Here is a 19974-nt window from a genome sequence, read left to right on the forward strand (position 1 = left end):
GAACCCCGCAGGACCTGCTTCCGTCCCCGCGGGAACCCCGCAGAACTGCTTCCGTCCCCGCGGGAACCCCGCAGAACTGCTTCCGTCCCCGCAGGAACCCCGCAGAACTGCTTCCGTCCCCACGGGAACCCCGCAGGACCTGCTTCCGTCCCCGCAGGAACCCCGCAGAACTGCTTCCGTCCCCGCAGGAACCCCGCAGGACCTGCTTCCGTCCCCGCGGGAACCCCGCAGAACTGCTTCCGTCCCCGCGGGAACCCCGCAGGACCTGCTTCCGTCCCCGCAGGAACCCCGCAGGACCTGCTTCCGTCCCCACGGGAACCCCGCAGAACTGCTTCCGTCCCCACGGGAACCCCGCAGAACTGCTTCCGTCCCCACGGGAACCCCGCAGAACTGCTTCCGTCCCCACGGGAACCCCGCAGAACTGCTTCCGTCCCCCGCGGGAACCCCGCAGAACTGCTTCCGTCCCCGCGGGAACCCCGCAGAACTGCTTCCGTCCCCGCGGGAACCCCGCAGAACTGCTTCCGTCCCCACGGGAACCCCGCAGAACTGCTTCCGTCCCTGCGGGAACCCCGCAAACCCCGTTCCCGTGCAGCTCTCTAGTTTCTAGTCTGAACAGCATCTGTTTTATTTATTTATTTATTGGTCCACTTGTAGCCCACATCTTCCCAGCTTATGCGGGGCTCAATGTGGCTAACAAAGTTACAATAAAATTACATTATACAATAGCAAAAATAGACAGGAGAAGCTAACAGAAGGAAAGGAGTGGATAAACTAACAAAACGGGAAGAAAAGAATAAGGGAGTTAAACAGCATTGTTGACTTTTTTATATTTTTGTTACATTTGTACCCTGCGCTTTCCCACTCATGGCAGGCTCAATGCGGCTTACATGGGGCAATGGAGGGTTAAGTGACTTGCCCAGAGTCACAAGGAGCTGCCTGTGCCAGGAATCGAACTCAGTTCCTCAGTCCACCACCCTAACCACTAGGCCACTCCTCCACTGTTGCTACTATTTGAGATTCTACATGGAATGTTGCTATTCCACTAGCAACATTCCATGTAGAAGTCGGCCCTTGCAGATCACCAATGTGGCAGCGCAGGCTTCTACATGGAATGTTGCTATTCCACTCCAATAGTTGCAACATTCCATGTAGAATCTCCAATAGTATCTATTTTATTTTTGTTATATTTGTACCCTGCGCTTTCCCACTCATGGCAGGCTCAATGCGGCTTACATGGGGCAATGGAGGGTTAAGTGACTTGCCCAGAGTCACAAGGAGCTGCCTGTGCCTGAAGTGGGAATTGAACTCAGTTCCTCAGGACCAAAGTCCACCACCCTAACCACTAGGCCACTCCTCCACTGTTGCTACTATTTGAGATTCTACATGGAATGTTGTATTCCACTAGCAACATTCCATGTAGAAGTCGCCCTTGCAGATCACCAATGTGGCCGCGCAGGCTTCTGCTTCTGTGAGTCTGACGTCCTGCACGTACGTCAGACTCACAGAAACAGAAGCCTGCACAGCCTTCTACATGGAATGTTGCTAGTGGAATAGCAACATTCCATGTAGAATCTCCAATAGCAGCAACATTCCATGTAGAATCTCCAATAGTATCTATTGTTTTTTTGTTACATTTGTACCCCGCGCTTTCCCACTCACGGCAGGCTCAATGCGGCTTACATGGGGCAATGGAGGGTTAAGTGACTTGTCCAGAGTCACAAGGAGCTGCCTGTGCCGGGAATCGAACTCAGTTCCTCAGTTCCCCAGGACCAATGTCCACCACCCTAACCACTAGGCTTTGTTAAACAAATAAGTTTTTAGCAGTTTTTTAAAAGTTTGATGATCTGATGTCTCTTTCAAGAATCTCGGCAAAGCATTCCAGGTTCGCGGGCTGATGAATGAGAAGGAAGAGGCGTAGATTGTCTTATATTTTAGATGCCTGCATGCAGATTTAAATAAGTTCGAGATGTCACCAAGGAATTTCTCGACGGCAAATCGATCAAATCGCACATGTACACAGGTGCTTCTCCGTAAATGATCTTGTGAGTTAAGGCACAGATCTTGAAATCAATACGGTCCATCTCAAGCTCTACAATTCTAATGGTCAACAAATACGACAGTTCGGCATGTATTAAAATTTACAGCAGGAACCCAACTATTTAGCAATTCTCTGGACAAGTTACGCTGCTTCCCTACATGTGAGATTTTCTAACTCATGTTCCAGTAAATGGTCATAATTATCTTAAAACTACAGCCCGACAGTAAATATAAGAACAATGTTTGCACAGTTACTGCATGTAAAGTAAAAAGTGGAGTGGAGTGGAGTGGAGGAGTGGCCTAGTGGTTAGGGTGGTGGACTTTGGTCCTGAGGAACTGAGTTCGATTCTCACTTCAGGCACAGGCAGCTCCTTGTGACTCTGGGCAAGTCACTTAACCCTCCATTGCCCCATGTAAGCCGCATTAAAGCACAGGGTACAAATGTAACAAAAATAAAATAGATACTATTGGAAATTCTACATGGAATGTTGCTATTCCACTAGCAACATTCCATGTAGAAGGCTGCGCAGGCTTCTGTTTCTGTGAGTCTGACGTCCTGCACATACGTGCAGGACGTCAGACTCGCAGAAGCCTGCGCGGCCACATTGGTGATCTGCAAGGGCCGACTTCTACATGGAATGTTGCTAGTGGAATAGCAACATTCCATGTAGAATCTCAAATAGCAGCAACAGTGGAGGAGTGGCCTAGTGGTTAGGGTGGTGGACTTTGGTCCTGGGGAACTGAAGAACTGAGTTCAATTCCCGGCACAGGCAGCTCCTTTTGACTCTGGGCAAGTCACTTAACCCTCCATTGCCCCATGTAAGCCGCATTAAAGCGCAGGGTACAAATGTAACAAAAATAAAATAGATACTATTGGAAATTCTACATGGAATGTTGCTATTCCACTAGCAACATTCCATGTAGAAGGCTGCGCAGGCTTCTGTTTCTGTGAGTCTGAGCCTGCGCGGCCACACTGGTGATCTGCAAGGGCCGACTTCTACATGGAATGTTGCTAGTGGAATAGCAACATTCCATGTAGAATCTCAAATAGCAGCAACAGTGGAGGAGTGGCCTAGTGGTTAGGGTGGTGGACTTTGGTCCTGGGGAACTGAAGAACTGAGTTCGATTCCCGGCACAGGCAGCTCCTTGTGACTCTGGACAAGTCACTTAACCCTCCATTGCCCCATGTAAGCCGCATTGAGCCTGCCGTGAGTGGGAAAGCGCGGGGTACAAATGTAACAAAAAAAAAAAAAAAAAGAAGACAGTGAGGTAAATCCAAGGAGGATAACAAAGAAGTCTTTATTGAAGATACGTAAAAACCGACCCAACACGGCCGTGTTTCGGCCCAAAGGCCTGCCTCAGGGGTCTTGGTAAATCTACATAAAAAGCAGACATGAACGTCCGTGTCAGGTCGTTTTTTTTAAGTATCTTCAATAAAGTCTTCTTTTTACATCTCACGGCTTCGTGAGGTTTCTTTCCTACAGTTACTGCACGCCCAGGAGCCACTGTAATTTTTTGAAAGCTTGACGGGAGAGAAATGAGATACCACACCAAGGGGCCGACGCTCGGCACCTAACGCTGGTGTTAGAGCCGGTTAGCATTGGACCAGCGCCGGCAGAATGCTCAGAGAGCTTTAGTGCAGGAAACAATGTGAGCTCAAGAGATGGCTGAAAATTGTATTGAAATGTAGTCAAATGGATGTTAATGAGGTCATTTGCTATGCCCTCCCAATGCTGAGAGAACAGCGCACAAAATCTGCTCTTACCGCTGGAAAAATAATGTCAGCTCGGAGCTGAGGGAGGGGGGTTTGAAGAGAGGATTTCTTGTGCGCGTAATTTAATTGGTTAACTAGCTAGTCAGCGCCGTCAATTGGATATTAACAAGCAATTATGTGGAGCGTCTGTTTACACTTTCCAGAAATACTGCGATGAAGCTGCAGTGTGGTAAATTTAAAACGAATCGGAGGAAAATTTTCTTCACTCAACGAGTAGTTAAACTCTGGAACTCGCTGCCGGAAAAGGTGGTTAAGGTGGTTAATTTAGCGGACTTCAAAAAAGGGTTGGATGGCTTCCCGGAGGAAAAAGCCATAGAATGTTATTGAATGGACGAGGGACTAATACAGTATTTCTAGGATGGGTGGGACAAATTGCTTGCTCTTTTGGCCGCTGTCGGTGACAGGGTGCTGGGTTTGATGGACCCTTGGTTTGTCCCAACATGGCAATGCTTATGTACTTAGCACTAATTGGCATTAATTACGATTTATGTGCAAAACTCGCTAAGCATATTCTATAATGTGGTGAGTATAAATTCCAAGTTGCACAGTTGAAAAGGGGGTGTGGTTATAGGTGAGAAATGGATATTTCTAAAATCTATGCGCATTATTATAAAAATACACTCGGCTCTGTGGGATTTATGCCAAATGGCATAAATTTGGTTGCATGGAGAGGTGCTTGGCATATTCTATATCTCCCGTGGAAGTTTAATCTTACTCTACACAATTTAGGCCTACTTTAGATAATACACCTAGGCACATTTTTTTTACTGAGCAGATTTTTCAGGGCACAGGGAAAGAGTTCCTCCACAAAATACCAAACGTGAAACAGTAATCGGCAAAAAATATATATTTATTCTCTTCAAAAGTACTGTTCAAAAATGCTCTAAATCCAATGGAGCTCAAATGTCAACATCCAAAATTTCAAAATGAAATGAATCTTGAAAGCGCCTGTTTACGCCATAGTGGTGTTGAACATATCATAATTATAATCCATGCTCAAACTCAGCTGACGGGACCCGTTTAGATTGTAAGCTCTTTGAGCAGGGACTGTCCCTCTATGTAAATTGTACAGCGCTGCGTAACCCTAGTAGCGCTTTAGAAATGTTAAGTAGTAGTAGTAGTCAACTACAATACGGGTTTGTTACCTTTTCGCGTCTAGCATTCATTTCCATATTACACATTGTAATTACTCAATCCTCATTTAGGGGGATCTTTTAACAAGGCAAGCTCATGTTTTTAGCGCGCGTGCTAAAAACAGTCGCGCGCTAAACATTAGAGATGCCAATGTATTCCTATGGGCGTCTCTAACGTTTAACGCTTGCCTATTTTTAGCGTGCGCTAAAAACGTGAGCACGCCATAGTAAAAGACCCCCTTACTTTGTTATTACTACTTAATGTATATTATCCTGCATCACTTTTTGTACTGTTAATCACAAGAAGTAGTTAGCCATATTGAACCTGATCTACTGCGATAATGTGGGATATAAATGACCCCCCAACTCCCCCCCAAATAAAATGATTTAACCAGTCAAATCGTAGTCATCAGGGTTAAACCACGATGTTCAGTGGCACTTACCTGGACAGACCATCATGGCACTACCTGGTAATGATGGGGGGGGGGGGGGAGTTGGGGGTGACGGAGACGAGAGATATCTAGCTAGCAGCAATATTCAGTCTGCTAACCAGGTTAACTACCAGGATCAAGGTAAGAGCTTTCCTAACTTTGGGCTTCTTTTACAAAGCCACGCTAACGATTCCTGCGCGGCAAATGACTACTACTACTACTACTTATCATTTCTAAAGCACTACTAGACGTACGCAGCACTGTACATTTGAACATGAACAGACACGCCCTGCTCGACAAAGGTTACAATCTAATTAGGACAGACAAACAGAACAAATAAGGGATAAGTACAAAGAGTAGCAAGATTCCGTGCAGAATCCCAAAGAGTAGCAACATTCCGTGCAGTATCCCAAAGAGTAGCAAGATTCCGGAATCCCAAACACTACTACTACTTATCATTTCTATAGCACTATTAGACGTACGCAGCACTGTACATTTGAACATGAAGAGACAGTCCCTGCTCGACAGAGCTTACAATCTAATTAGGACAGACAAACAGGACAAACAAGAGATAAGAAATGAGAGGAAGCCCATTGGATTTGAATGGGCTTTCTCTCGTTTGCCGCACCAAGAATCGCTAGCGTGGCTTTGTAAAAGAAGTCCTTTATCTGGCAGTCATCCCAGCACCGGTTTGAATATTGCAAGTACTGGGATAAATCCTGGTGGCCGCATTGTCCCTGTATGCTGACCAGGCACTGAATAACCGGGTATGAAAAGCTCATGGTAGCCAGCATTAAAAAAAAAAAAAAAAAAAAAAAGCTGACGACTGCAGGCTGAATATTGGTCCGTGTGTTCATTTCCTCTGAGGATATAAGAAGAAATATTGATGTTTATCAGTGGTTTTGTGCCTCGCATACCATTGCTTTGTATGTTTTTCAGTGGAATCAGATATATAACTTTGCATCACTTAGGAATCTTCAGTGCAGAAAAAAAGCACAAACACTGAGCAGAGGACAGAAGGCAAGGCGTGGGAGGGACGAGAGAGTCCTAGGGGAAGTGGCTGTATTTGTTAGAAACCTATAATCAGAAGCCCTAGTTATATGTCACAAAGTACTCATTAGATCCTATTCTGTAAGGGCCAAATCCTGGTGAAATTCTTGGCTGCGCAGATTACTTCCTATCTGTGCAAGTCATGAAGCTTGATTCTGCATAGATCAAATAGGCAGGAGTAGGGATACCATACGTCCGGATTTACCCGGACATGTCCTCTTTTTGAGGACATGTCCGGGCGTCCGGACGGGTTTTGCCAGTCCGCCCGCTTGTCCGGATTTCTGGACGGACGGCGGACCTATCCTAGCCTCCCCTCCCCTTACGTCCTATCTCCTGCCCTGGTGATCTAGTGACCTCTTCGGGGCAGGAAAGAGCCCCCTCTTTCCTGCCCGGAGCGCTGCCTTGCCCTGCATTCTGTTGCTGTGACGGTCTCGAGATTCAAAATGGCCACTGAGAGTTGAAGCGGCCTCGCGAGACTTCAACTCTCGGCGGCCATTTTGAATCCCGAGACCGTCACAGCAACAGGATGCAGGGCAAGGACAGAGGGGGCTCTTTCCTGCCCCGAAAAGGTCACTAGACCACCAGGGCAGTAGATAGTAAGTAAGGGGAGGGGATGTGACCCGGGGGAGGGGAGGTGATGGGGGGGGAGGGGAATATGTGACCCGGGGGAGGGGAATATGTGACAGGGGGCGGGGCATGTTCCCTCTTTTTCAGAGGACAAAATATGGTAACCCTAGGCAGGGGCCCAAGACAATCTGCCGCCTGAGGCGAGGAATGAGCTACCACCGTCGCTGCCCCTCTTGAGGCAAGGAATGAGCCACCGCTGCCCCGCTACCGCTTCCCCTCCCAAAGCAAGGAATAAGCTGCCGCCACCCCCCTGCCATGGTCTGCCATTTCCCCCTTCCTTTCCCAACCCCCTTCCACCAATTTCCCTTTTCTTTCTCGTTTTTCCAAATGCGGTGGCAGAAATTCCCAGAGGCTGACCTGTCGCCAGTCCTGGCCTCTTCTCTCTACTGCGGCCTGCCTCTCTGTTTCCTTGGAGGCGGGCCGCAGTGGACAGAAGGCGCCAGACCGGCGGCAGGGCAGCCTCTGGGAATTGGTGGAAAGGGGTTGGGGTAGTAAGGCTGGGAGGCAATGCCACCTCAGAAAAGTGCTGGCTGAGGCCCCAGCCTCAGGTGACCTAATGGTAGGGCTGCCCCTGCATACAGGCAGCAAAATGGACATCCAAGTCTGGATATGCGTGATTTCCCAGGTACTGTACAAAATGCTCACTGAATTTGGAGCTTTCTATAAAACGTGTATAAGGATGAGAAGCACACGTGTGTTGCTTGCAGCATATCCAATGGAAGCAGTAATTTTACCAAGAACCCCTCCCCCCCCAATAAAAGTGGCATCACTCAGGGTTGTCAACACACACGTGCCAGTACTTACACATGCCCGATTTTACAAAGCTGGAGGTCCAAGGGGAACCAATTAAGAACCCAAGCTATTTTTTTGATTTTAGAGATGGTTTTAAATTTCCCCCTGAATCACTTCTGCAAACCCCAGGTCCAAACGAGCACTTAGCTGACACTTTTGTCTGTGAACGTTTAGATTCTTTAAAAGTGCATATATATTGGTGCTGCAAAGCTGGCAACATAAACATTCCTTTCTGACCTGCCCAAACCATGACCATAACGCACTGCCTTTAAATCTGTGCGTACTGTGAATATTCATGTGTAAGGAGTGGCTTTTCTAAAAATCACTGTTTACACGCACAGGGCATGCAAATGTCATGCAAACCCCTTATAATGACCTCCCAAATCACTCATGAGTTCAGCTGATATTCAGAGCATTCTTTGCCATTTCAGGTCCAGTTTTACGTTTCTGCACGGCTGTGTGCTTACCTCGGGAGTCAACGCGTTGTTATCTGATGTCTGGCTTGAAAGCAGTACATGCGTAAAACCATCTTCCTTCCTCACCACAATGTCTCGGAATCGACAGCTGGTCTCATTCTGACGGACACTGTACCTCAGTCTCTTATCAAATACATAATCTTTCACCACTTCCAGTTTCCGTTTCACAGGGCTGTGCGAATTCATCCGTCCATTGGGCAGTGATGAACCTTTTGGGATGAAATATAGCATTGGTGGATAGATAGATAGATACAGAAATGTTTGCTCTTTGGGGGTAATTTTATAGGGGTTGATATTCAAAGCATTTTATAGACCAAATAAGCACAAGGAGCCTTCAGGTAAGGGGCGTCTCGGCTATGCTTTATTAACCAGGCCCAACACGGTTTGTATTTCAGCAAGGAACGCTTGCGTCAGGGGTCTATTACTGATATTGCAATTTACTTCTTACTGGTCTTCCGCTCAGCCATCTCTCTCCTCTCCAATCTGTCCAAAATTCTGCGGCACGACTTATTTTCCGCCAGAATCGTTATACCCACACTAGCCCACTCCTCAAGTCACTTCACTGGCTTCCTGTCCACTTCCGCATTCAGTTTAAACTTCTCGTACTGACCTTTAAATGCATCCACTCTGCAGCCCCCCATTACCTCTCCACTCTCATCTCTCCCTACATTCCTCCCCGTGAACTCCGCTCATTGGACAAGTCTCTCTTGTCGTCCTCCTTCTCCTCCACTGCTAACTCCAGGCTTCGCTCCTTTTCTCTCGCGGCACCTTATGCCTGGAATAGACATCCTGGACCTATACGTCTAGCTCCATCTCTATCTGTTTTCAAATCTAGGCTGAAAACCCACCTTTTCACTGCTGCTTTCTAACTCCCATTACTTCCCTCACCCGTAACTGTCTTGTCTGTCTGTATTACTTAGATTGTAAGCTCTTTTGAGCAGGGACTGTCTCTTTGTATCAGGTGTTCAGCGCTGCGTGTGTCTGGTAGCGCTACACAAATGCTAATAATAATAATAATATCTATTGCCAAGGATATCAATCATCCATTTTCTATATGCATCTTTCGTCTTGAAAAAGACAAATGTGCGGGGAATGCATCGGAAAAGACGCCAAATTCTAGCCGTGTGGGAACTAACAAAATGCAAATGCTAAAACATCCCGCGTTGCGCTGGAGAAAAATGCTGCGCACTCTTCCAGCAATGCCTAAATCTAAGCGCACTATATAGAATCCGGGGGAGAGCGGGCGTATTCTATAACAACGCGCATAGATTTTAGAAATTGCCCATGTCCCGCTCATGGACACACCCTCTTTCCAACTACGTGACTTGGAATTTAGGCGCACCACGTTACAGTATGCGCTTTATTGAGTTGTGCGCGTAAATCTTAATGCCAATTAGTGCTAATTGCTTGGTAATATCCAATTAACAGCACTGATTAGCTAGTTAACCAATTAAGTTAAGGGCATGGCTTTGATTTCTGCGTGGAAATGAAGGCGCCATATATAGAATCCCAGGGGCAGTGTGGTGAATGCAAAGCCTACGCAAGAAGGGGTAAATTCTACAAATGGAGTTTATCTTATTAGGTAGACTGGATGGACCGTACAGTTGTTTATTTGCCGTCATCTGCCATGTTACTATGATACATGCTGAGCACAAACTCTATAAGGGCGGTTGAGCATGGAATTGCCGTTATAAAATACTCGCATTAGTTTGCATTTTCGAACCTAACTTTAGGCTTGAGCACTTGCACCAGGGGCGTAGCCACGGGTGGGCCTGGACGGGCCCAGGCCTAGCCACTTTTGCTCTAGTCCCGCCCAGCCTCTTCTGCCCGCTCGCCCCGTCTGCGTGGTCTCCTGACTTTTACTGACCTGAAGCGCCGTTCTCCCTCCAGCACTGGCGATTCCCATAGCCAGCCTTCTGCCAGCGCGCGTCATCGGGGCCTCTTCTCAGGCGCGTCCCACCTACTCTGCAACTTCCTGCGTCCCACCTTTGCGGAAAACAGGAAGTTGCAGAGTAGGCGGGACGCGCTTGAAAAGAGGCTCCGACGACGAGCGCTGGCAGAAGGCTGGCTATGGGAATCGCCGGTGCTGGAGGAAGAACGGCACTTCAGGTCAGTAAAAATGACCAGAACTGACCATGTGCAGGGGCTGTCTCGGGGGAGGGGGGTAACGGGTGGAGAGGAAATGCGGCAGCAGCGGGCAGATGGAGAGGAAATGCGGTGACGGGCGGTGGTAGTGGGTGGGGAGGAAATGTGAGGCCTGTGCCCACCCAGTCCACCTCCAGGCCCATCTAACAATTGAACTCTAGCTATGCTACTGACTTGCACCATATTTTTTTTTTATTTTTATTTTTGTTACATTTGTACCCTGCGCTTTCTCACTCATGGCAGGCTCAATGCGGCTTATATGGGGCAATGGAGGGTTAAGTGACTTGCCCAGAGTCACAAGGAGCTGCTGTGCCTGAAGTGGGAATCAAACTCAGTTCCTCAGTTCCCCAGGACCAAAGTCCACCACCCTAACCACTAGGCCACTCCTCCACTATCAAAGGCTTGTGCCCAGCTGTTGACAATTAGGTGTATAACCCCTGGTATTCTATAATGTATGTGCATAACTCATAGCCACGCCCCAACCCACCCATGCTCCTCCCACAGCCACACCCCCTAGAAGTTGTGAGTGACAGAAATGACGTGTGCCGCTTCAACAAGAGTGACTAAGGTGAGCTGCACATACATCTTCCAAGTGGTATTAATTGGCACCAATTAGCACCAATTTAAGCCAAATACTTGGCTGTTACCTCCAATTAACAGCCAATTGTTAAGTTAATTTGTGTGTGTAACTGACCTTATTATATAACTTGGGTGCTCTAAGCCTAAAGTTGGGCACCCATGTTTATAGAATTGGGAGGGAACTGTTTGGGGTGTTCCAAGTATATTCTCATAGAGTTATCACGCAGAATAATGCTTTACCATACGGACGCAGTAAATGCATCCACGCCATCAGCATTAGTAACAGCATACGGAAAAGCACCATGCACTAACTGAAGTGCAGGCCACATCCATAACCTGCCCACTTCTTGTTCCATAACACGGGATGTAGTGAATACCGCGATTAGCAACATGGTAACGATTACTGTGGTTGTGGGCAATTTGGTTTTCACGTGGCAATTCACATGCCAGCTGCTTAGAACACTTTAGAAAAGGATCTCCTTAGCTTCACTGACACTGAAACAACAAAATGTTAAGAAAAAAAACAGTTATAGGGAGCAGAAATATTGCCTTTATAAGGCTAATTTAATACTATATTTATACAGCCCCTTGATTGGGTTCAGCTTCAATGAGAGCCATGTCATACTGAATCTCTGTTCGACTATTCATATCAACGATGATGTGATTTATGATTTATTTAACTTATGATTCCCAGGTGATTTATTTGGTAGTTTTGTCATTTGTTTTTTTTCTTGCCTTTGCACCATTTTATGCAAAAAATAATAAAGATTGAACTTATAAAAAAAAATACCATATTTCTATTTTGCACTGCCCCAATCAAGGTGGATAATAGTGCTTACACATAAAACTTCAGATAAAAGTTGGAACCATCAAATTAAAAAAAATCCAATTCATTACACCTAAACCATAATACATCAGTCTAAATACAAATCATTGGACATCAAAGGTAAATCCCACTCAACAGATTGATTCTAACTCATTGAACCAACAGTGGAAAACAGCCAAGTTTTAAGCTATTTATGGAACAGGAAACAAATGTCCAACTCTCTGATCTCAGGAGGCAGCTGATTTCACAACGTAGGTGCTCTGCTAGCGAAAACATTCTTTCGAGTGCACTTTAAAATGAGAGAAAATGCTGAAACATTTCTGTGCTACACCACAAAGCCCCTTCCTAGCCAATACCATGAAACTTTCTCAGCCAAACAACAAGGCCTCACTTAATAAGGGCTTTGAAGACCAGAATTAAAATCTTACACTGGTTATGTAAACTCACAGGTAACCAGTGCAAAGAAAAAAAGAGATGTATTCTCTCTCATCTACTTATTCCCAAAATGATTCTAGCCGTTCCATTCTGCATTATTTGACATTTGTTCATTAGGTGGAATTGCAGCAGTCCATATATATATATATATATATATATATATATATAAAAGAAATATGGCCTAAATTACTGTTTTAAAATCTCATGGATGTGGAAGATAAGAAAGCAAATCAGTAGGAGATATACACAAACTTTAATAGTGAAGTTGCACACCAGGGGCGTAGCAAGGTGAGGCCATGGGGTATGGGCCCCTGCAGATTTAGCCCTGGCCCCCCTGCTTTCACCCCCCCCCCCCCGCCGCTGACCCCCCCCCCCCCCCCCCGTCATCAGGTACCTTTCCCCAACCCCAGCCAGCCGAAGTCCTCTTCAGCGCCGGCGCGTCGCTGATCTGGATTCTGTTTCTGTGAGTCCTGACAGGACTCACAGAAACAGAATCCAGATCAGCGAACGCTCTGGACTCGGAGACTGGCGCTGAAGGGGACTTTGGCTGGCGGGGGTTGGGGACCCCTGCCAGCAAAGGTACCTGGCGGTGGTGGGGGAGGGTTGGGGTCGGCGGCGGCGGGAGGGGGGGGGGGCTAAAATGTGACCCCTCACCTCGGGCTCTGGATCCCCTCCCGCTGAAGTCTGGCTACGCCCCTGCTGCACACAAATATGTTGCCTGATACAGGCCGTGTTTCGCCCAGCAGGGCTGCGTCAGGGGCTACGTTGTGATCGTCACTATGAGATGCTTGTGAAAAGGTGCACGCTATACTCCAATAGTTGATATTAAAAGACAAACGCAAATCTCACCGTAGTAGGAAAAAAAACCCAGCTCAAGTTCTATTCACATAACCAAGGCAAGATTTCCATGAAATAACAACTCGCACACCGGCACCACAATGTTGCTGGATCTTGCCTTGGTTATACCAACTAGTGGAGTATAGCCTACACCTTTTCACAAGCATCTCATAGTGAAGATCACAACGTAGCCCCTGACGCCCCTGCTGGGCGAAACACGGCCTGTGTCGGGCACCATATTTGTGTGCAACTCGACTATTATCTTTGTGTATATCTACTACTGATTTGCTTTCTTGTCTTCCACTTTGGAGTCTGCAGATCGTTTGCCTTGCTGTTTCTTGGGATCCTCTTTGTTGGGCATTTTAAAATCTCCTGGGCCTTAAGAATGAAAACAGATGGATCTGACCACTGAAGCTTACAAAAGGCCTTTTTTTTTTTTACCACAAAATTTACTTGAGATTACAGGGTTAATGTCAAGCCAAGAAGTATTCCTAGACCCACCACTTCTGATGTCAGCTTAAATTGATGGGGACCACTCATTCCCCCTCCTCAATTTCTTATTTACTCAGAGAACCTTTATTTTCCCCTTATTTAGGTGAAGATAGTCCACCCCACTTAAATCACTCATGGCTGTCCAACTGCCGATATTCAGTGGCACTTAATCGGACAGTGACACTGAATATTGACAACTAGGAAAAAATGCCCGTTTCTGAGCGCAATGAAACGGGCGCTAGCAAGGGGCCCCCTCCCTCCGAGCTACTTGCCTTGTTAGTTGTTCGCTGTGGCGTTTCCGTTTCGGCCCTCAAGCGTCACAGCTCCGCCCTCGACGTCATGACGTTTTGACGCGAGGGCGGTGCAGACACTCCAGGGCACACCGGATATCTCGTGCGCCTCAACTTCCGTGGAGGCTTCAGAACGTTGGGGTTGCCTTTTATATAGAGAGATGATTGGCCAAAAGTGGGCAGGTAAGGGTCAGTGCAAGGGGTGGGGTCGGGGAGGAGCCCCACAGGTAAACGGGTGAATTTAGGCCACTCCACTTAAGTTATTCCTTCATGCTCTGTGCAGGTTGTCATCCCCCTCCCCCTATTCCCCATCCCAGGATCTCTCTCTTTTTTCCTTCTATTTCTAGTTTTCCCCTCTGTCTATGCCCAAACCATTTCCTCATATTACTCTTCCCAATACCCAGCCCCCTCTCCATCATTGTGACCTTTACTCAGGCTCTCTTTTCCCTTCTTCCTCGCCCTAACCCAGGTCATCTCCCCCCTCCCAGTCCTCTCTTTCTCTCACCCTCTTTTCTCTTGTTCCCTTCCTTCTCCTTTCCACCTCCTTTATGTTTATACTTATTAAAAAACTTGATATCCCGCTATGTCTGAATGACAGGTCATAATAGTTTAAAATTTAAAAATATCATTGGTTAAAATAGAAAAGAATGATACAACAAGACAGGAAAGCATAGACCAGTCAACAAGGGTGATACATAAACATTGTACTGTAGCCTTCCCCCAGAATAAGTTTGGTAGTACAGTTTTTAAAATATTTTAATGTTAATTTTATGTATTGCATATTGCTTTGCAAGACATTTTGATCACTGTTGACAATATATAAGTTTTTAATCACTAAATAAAACAGAAACTATGCTGCTGAGTTGCCAATGGCGTCACACTCGACCGCAACCTTACCCTCAAGAGCCAAGTAAACTCTGTAATAAAGAAAATGTTCCATTCAATGTGGAAGCTCAAACGATTAAAACCTTTCTTCCCAAGGGAAACCGTTCGAAACCTAATACAATCAATGGTGCTAAGTCATGTAGATTATTGCAACGGAATCTACGCGGGATGCAAAGAACAACTCACAAAAAAACTCCAGACTGCTCAAAATACAGCAGCCAGGTTCGATGGAATCAGGGGGTTAGCGACTAGAACATCGACATTTATGTGCATGTTTGCCACTGAAATCTATGTGGCTCCTTTTAGAATTACCCCCCTAGTACTGCAAGAAACAATGAGAGTCGTGCAATCAAAGACGAAGCCTTACAGCATCACTTAGCAAAAATGGCACGAAGAAATATTTTCAACTCGCATACTCCCAACGTTTTGCCAGTAGAAGAGGAAAACACTTCATTAACCTGTGAAATCACTGGAAAACTTCTTTACAAAAGTTTGTGAAGTCAGTGCTTCTTTCTGAAATTGTAATAACAGCTGCTACGTTTAATATTCGTCTTAACTGACGGATTTATTTAGATGATTCACCCGTAAAAGTATTCTGCTCTTCTAAGGCCGTCTGCTAAGAGTGAGAACAAATGATTAATCAATCAAACTGGAAATCAGGTGGTGTAACTCAGCAACCCATCAACTCCTGAAAGAGATCTTAATCAAAAATAAATTTACAAAAACCAAATTAAACCCCAAAACATCTGGCTTATGTCATAACGGAAATAAGGTTAAACCTTGTTCTCACAGCATCTGGCCACACTACAAAGTATTGCACAATTCAACATTTTGGAGGGGAGACAAACAGGAGAGGTAGAAGGTGATGTAAATTAATAACCCGACTTACGAATACTGAATTACTACTAGCTTTCTAGTTGAATCTTTGGTTTATAGTCTGGGAAATAAAGCTCAACTCCAGAGGTCTCCACTGGCAAAGAGTTCTCCTAGGTGGCAATGATTGTGGTTTATTAAGAACAGCTACACACCTGTGCCCTCTTTGACAGAGCAGATATACTTAAGCTGACTTTTCTTCTATACAGAACTGCTGCCGTCATGGGGACATAAGTACATAAGCATCGCCATGCTGGGACAGACCAAGGGTCCATCGAGCCCAGCACCCTGTCACCGACAGCGGCCAAAAGAACAAGCAATTTGTCCCGCCCATCCTAGAAATACTGTATTCCCTCGTCCATTCAATAACATTCTATGGCTTTTTCCTCCAGGAAGCCGTCCAACCCTTTCTTGAAGTCCGCTAAGTTAACCGCCTTAACCACCTTTTCTGGCAGCGAATTCCAGAGTTTAACTATGCGTTGAGTGAAGAAACATTTCCTCCGATTCGTTTTAAATTTACCACACTGCAGCTTCATCGCATGCCCCCTTGTCCTAGTATTTTTGGAAAGCGTAAACAGACGCTCCACATCGACCCGTTCCATTCCACTCGGCGGCAGCAGGCCTCAATACAGCAGAAACAAATTTACCTTAAAGAAAGACAGCCCTTATAGCTCAAAGTTCAACAGTGCCAGGAAATTCTTTTTTTGTTCCAAAACCTTTAATAAAAGGAAGCAACTCTACATCATTCCAAAATAACCCCACCATGTTTTCTTGGTCCCCTCTTGGATCTTAGAAGTTTGCACAGCAGGTTCCTTACAAACACAGGTCTCTTCTCAGGAGACAACAGGCCTTGAACTACTGCATTAAGCTCTAACAAACACCTAGCGCAAAAAAATGGCCTAACGCAGGCTGCCAGTTTTGTCATTTGTGTGTACAGAATGTGTGGTATTTATTATTTTTTTTAATTATTTTTGAGGGGGGGGGGGTGTCAAGGGCAGAGAACAGATATGGAAGCGCTATACTTCAAAATCTGCACCTTAGTCCACAAAATCATATACGGCGTAGTCCCACAATTCATGACAGACCTCATAGACTTACCAATAAGAAACAAAGTCAGATCATCAAGATCCTACCTAAACGTACACTACCCAAATTGCAAAGGCCTGAAATACAAAACAACTTACGCAGCCGGCTTCTCCTACATAAGCGCACAACTATGGAATGGGCTCCCAAAAGCTGTGAAAACAATCCACGACCACTTGAACTTCAGGAAATCACTAAAAACCAACCTCTTCATAAAGGCCTGCCCCAACGACCCCACGTAACCCTCTTCACCTACCAACACAGCATGACTATGATCGCACAGGACAACACGCAATCTTCATCCATTCCGACCCTCCACTTATACCTCATACGATCACTATACAACTTTGTATTTGTTATCCACCGACTGGGCAAACGCCTTTGACAGTACTATGTAAGCCACATTGAGCCTGCAAATAGGTGGGAAAATGTGGGGTACAAATGCAACAAATAAAAATAATAAAAATAAATAAATACTCGGCTAATGCACCGACATTACCACCACACTAATTAGCACGTCCATAAAGCGAGTGCCCTTACCGCCTCCTAAATAGGAAATGGTAAGTGCTCCCGCATTAAGGTCTACCGCCAGCCCAACGCGGCCGACAACGGTAGTTCCGCCCCTAGCGTGCGCCATTTCTGGTATTACATTACATAATTCTGTCATTTCTAGCGAAGCGCTAACTCGGAGGTAATCAACACTGCCTGGTTACGCTAGGTTACCGTGGGAGCCCTTACTGCCAGCTCAATGGATGGCGGTAAGTCCTCCACCCGCATGGCCACGCGGTAAGAATAATCTTATCGCGTGGCCATGTCTTTTTAGGGACTTTTAACTCTCTGCGTTAAAAAAGGGCCCTGGCCAGCGGCTAAAACGGCCCCCACTGCTAATGTAGGGCCCTTTTAACTCCAGCTTGGTAAAAGGACCCCTGATTTTTTTTTAAATGTCCACTAAGCCCACTTACTAGTGCAGCTTAGTAAAAGAGCCCCTTTGATTCTTTTCTATTAACCCTATAAAATACTTTTACTTTAATTCTTCACATCGTGTAAATTTTGTACAAGGCTATTAAAGTACATATTAAGCTTTTACTACACACAATTCAGTCAATCCAGCTATAAAATTTAAAAGAAAAAAACATTACCCACATCACAGTTTTGCAACGTTTCAAAAGCCCTATGAAGCGGACATGCACAGCGCCAAAGTTTTTAGACTGAATAAAGTTTTTTTTTGCCCAGCAGTTTTGGGCATTTTGTTCACATTTCCAAATGACTGAAGGTGCAACCCTCAACATAAATTACTTCTTCTTGGAGACAGTAAAGGATTTTGCTCATACTAGGCATGCCTTCTTTCCAGCTCCCTACAGATCCATTTTGGACTTTTTTGCTTTGGATGGGAGCAGGGTTGCCAGGTGGAAAATTTTTTTCCCACCCAAACCAGGCTAAATCCAACCCAAAACCCGCCCAAACTCAAACCCCGCCCCTGACACCCCCACCCCATCACCCCCGCCCCCGCCGTCATCAACCCCGCCCCTGCCGTCATCAACCCTGCCCCCACCGTCATCTGCCCTGCCTCCCCCGTCATCAGCCCCGCCCAGAACATCACTAACCCCGCCCAAAACGTCACTAACCCCGCCCCCTGCGGCCGAAAAAAACGCCTAAAAAACCGCCCAAAAGACAAAAAAGAAGCCCAAAAAACTGCAACCCACCGCGGGCAAAAATTTCCTGCGGCGGGTCGCGGAAAACCGCCCAATTGGGCGGTAAAACCGCCCACCTGGCAACACTGGATGGGAGCACACACTAGAACTTGATTGGCTCACAGAAAGCATGTGATGCTGGTCATCTGTGACATCGTCACTACTGAAAGCCAGTTGCAATATGTGATACAATACCCCACAATATTATTTCAGCTATCACAACCCTTAAGATGAATTCTAACAAAATATTCCATTTGATGCTATGTGCTTTTGAAATCAGAAAAACTAGAATAGTGAAAACAATGACAATTTTAAAATAAATGACTGAGGCAGTTAACAAGTATAAGAGGCACCTTAAAATAATTGTGATTTAGCTCCCAAAATATGTTTTCTGATTCAAGGAAGAAGAAACTATGTTTCCCTTACAAATGTTAGAACAGAAAATAAACAGCAGCAGAAGTGAAATGCCATACCTATTCCGTTCATGAGAGGTGACTCATCAACTTCCAGCTTGCTTGACAAATTGTGGCCTTCTTCATGGTCGTCCAAATCCATTTTTTCCCGCCGTGGTGTATTTCCAAAATATCTGGAATCTTTCTCATGGCTGGCGTCTCCATTCTCCATTCCATGATGAGTCTTTTTAAGCGGCATTATTTGCAAGCCGCTGGGTGTAGTTCGGTAAGTCACGGTTTTAGTGGCTCTTTCACCAGATGGCTGTTTTGTCGTATACACCCTTTTTGGTTTCTGAAGAGCTGAGTTTATCCGCCTTCTTTTATGTGTTGCTCCTCTGCCTTTCCCAGACTCGGAAGGATGGTGTGATAGTTTCTCAAGTGATGATCCTCGAGCTTCTCGTAAATATTTCGGTGCGATAGCCTGTTTTGCGTGTTTTGTTCGCTTCTCTCTGGTGACATTAAGTCTGTTAAATTCGTCAATAAATTCCTCACAGTGCAACAGGTGATGTTCAGGCTCCCATGTGTCTTCATTGCTCCCATAACCCTTCCATCGGATGAGATATTCCCATTTACCCTTCCTACTCTTCCTTTTGTCTACGATCCTTTCAACCTGAAGATAAAAGAAGAATGAAAGACAGCTGAAAATAATACTTTACTAGCAAAATGACCCAGAAACTTTCACAAGTTGCTCAGTATTCGAACCTGACACTATCAAAAACCATTAGTAAGACATTGGCGAAACTAAAGCTTCACTGACCAGACCACCAGGCTACAGGTACAGAAGCAAAAAGTAGAAACGCTCCTGTATTTTCTTTTTTATACAAGGCTATACTTCTGATAAGAACACTAATGGATCTCAGTGTCAAGACATTTTGCTAATATTTTAATTGGAACTGAATTCCTACAAAAAAAAAAAAAATCAGTATAGCTGCCATGTTGTTTCCCTTCAAAATCACCTTCAAAGACTTTTGACCGGCTTTCAAGAATTTTGATTCCCCAGGAAAAAAGCCTTGGACTCTGAAAGGCTTTTCTGCTCACTCAGATTAATAATAGCTAACACTGGAAC

General features: G+C 45.7%; 1 protein-coding gene across 1 annotated transcript in view; it reads right to left on the bottom strand.

Annotated features, from left to right (window-relative positions):
* The window catches only part of LOC115459606 (chromodomain Y-like protein 2), a 96606-nt gene that overhangs the window by 32562 nt on the left and 44070 nt on the right, over nt 1–19974 (bottom strand). The window contains exons 2-3 of the mRNA XM_030189415.1: nt 18930–19518; nt 8312–8529 (exon numbers count right to left, since the gene is read on the bottom strand). Of these exons, the coding sequence (XP_030045275.1) occupies nt 8312–8529; nt 18930–19518 (807 nt within the window). The remainder of the gene's footprint in view (nt 1–8311; nt 8530–18929; nt 19519–19974) is intronic.

Source organism: Microcaecilia unicolor, unplaced genomic scaffold (genome assembly GCF_901765095.1).
Source record: "Microcaecilia unicolor unplaced genomic scaffold, aMicUni1.1, whole genome shotgun sequence".
Classification (NCBI taxonomy): domain Eukaryota; kingdom Metazoa; phylum Chordata; class Amphibia; order Gymnophiona; family Siphonopidae; genus Microcaecilia; species Microcaecilia unicolor.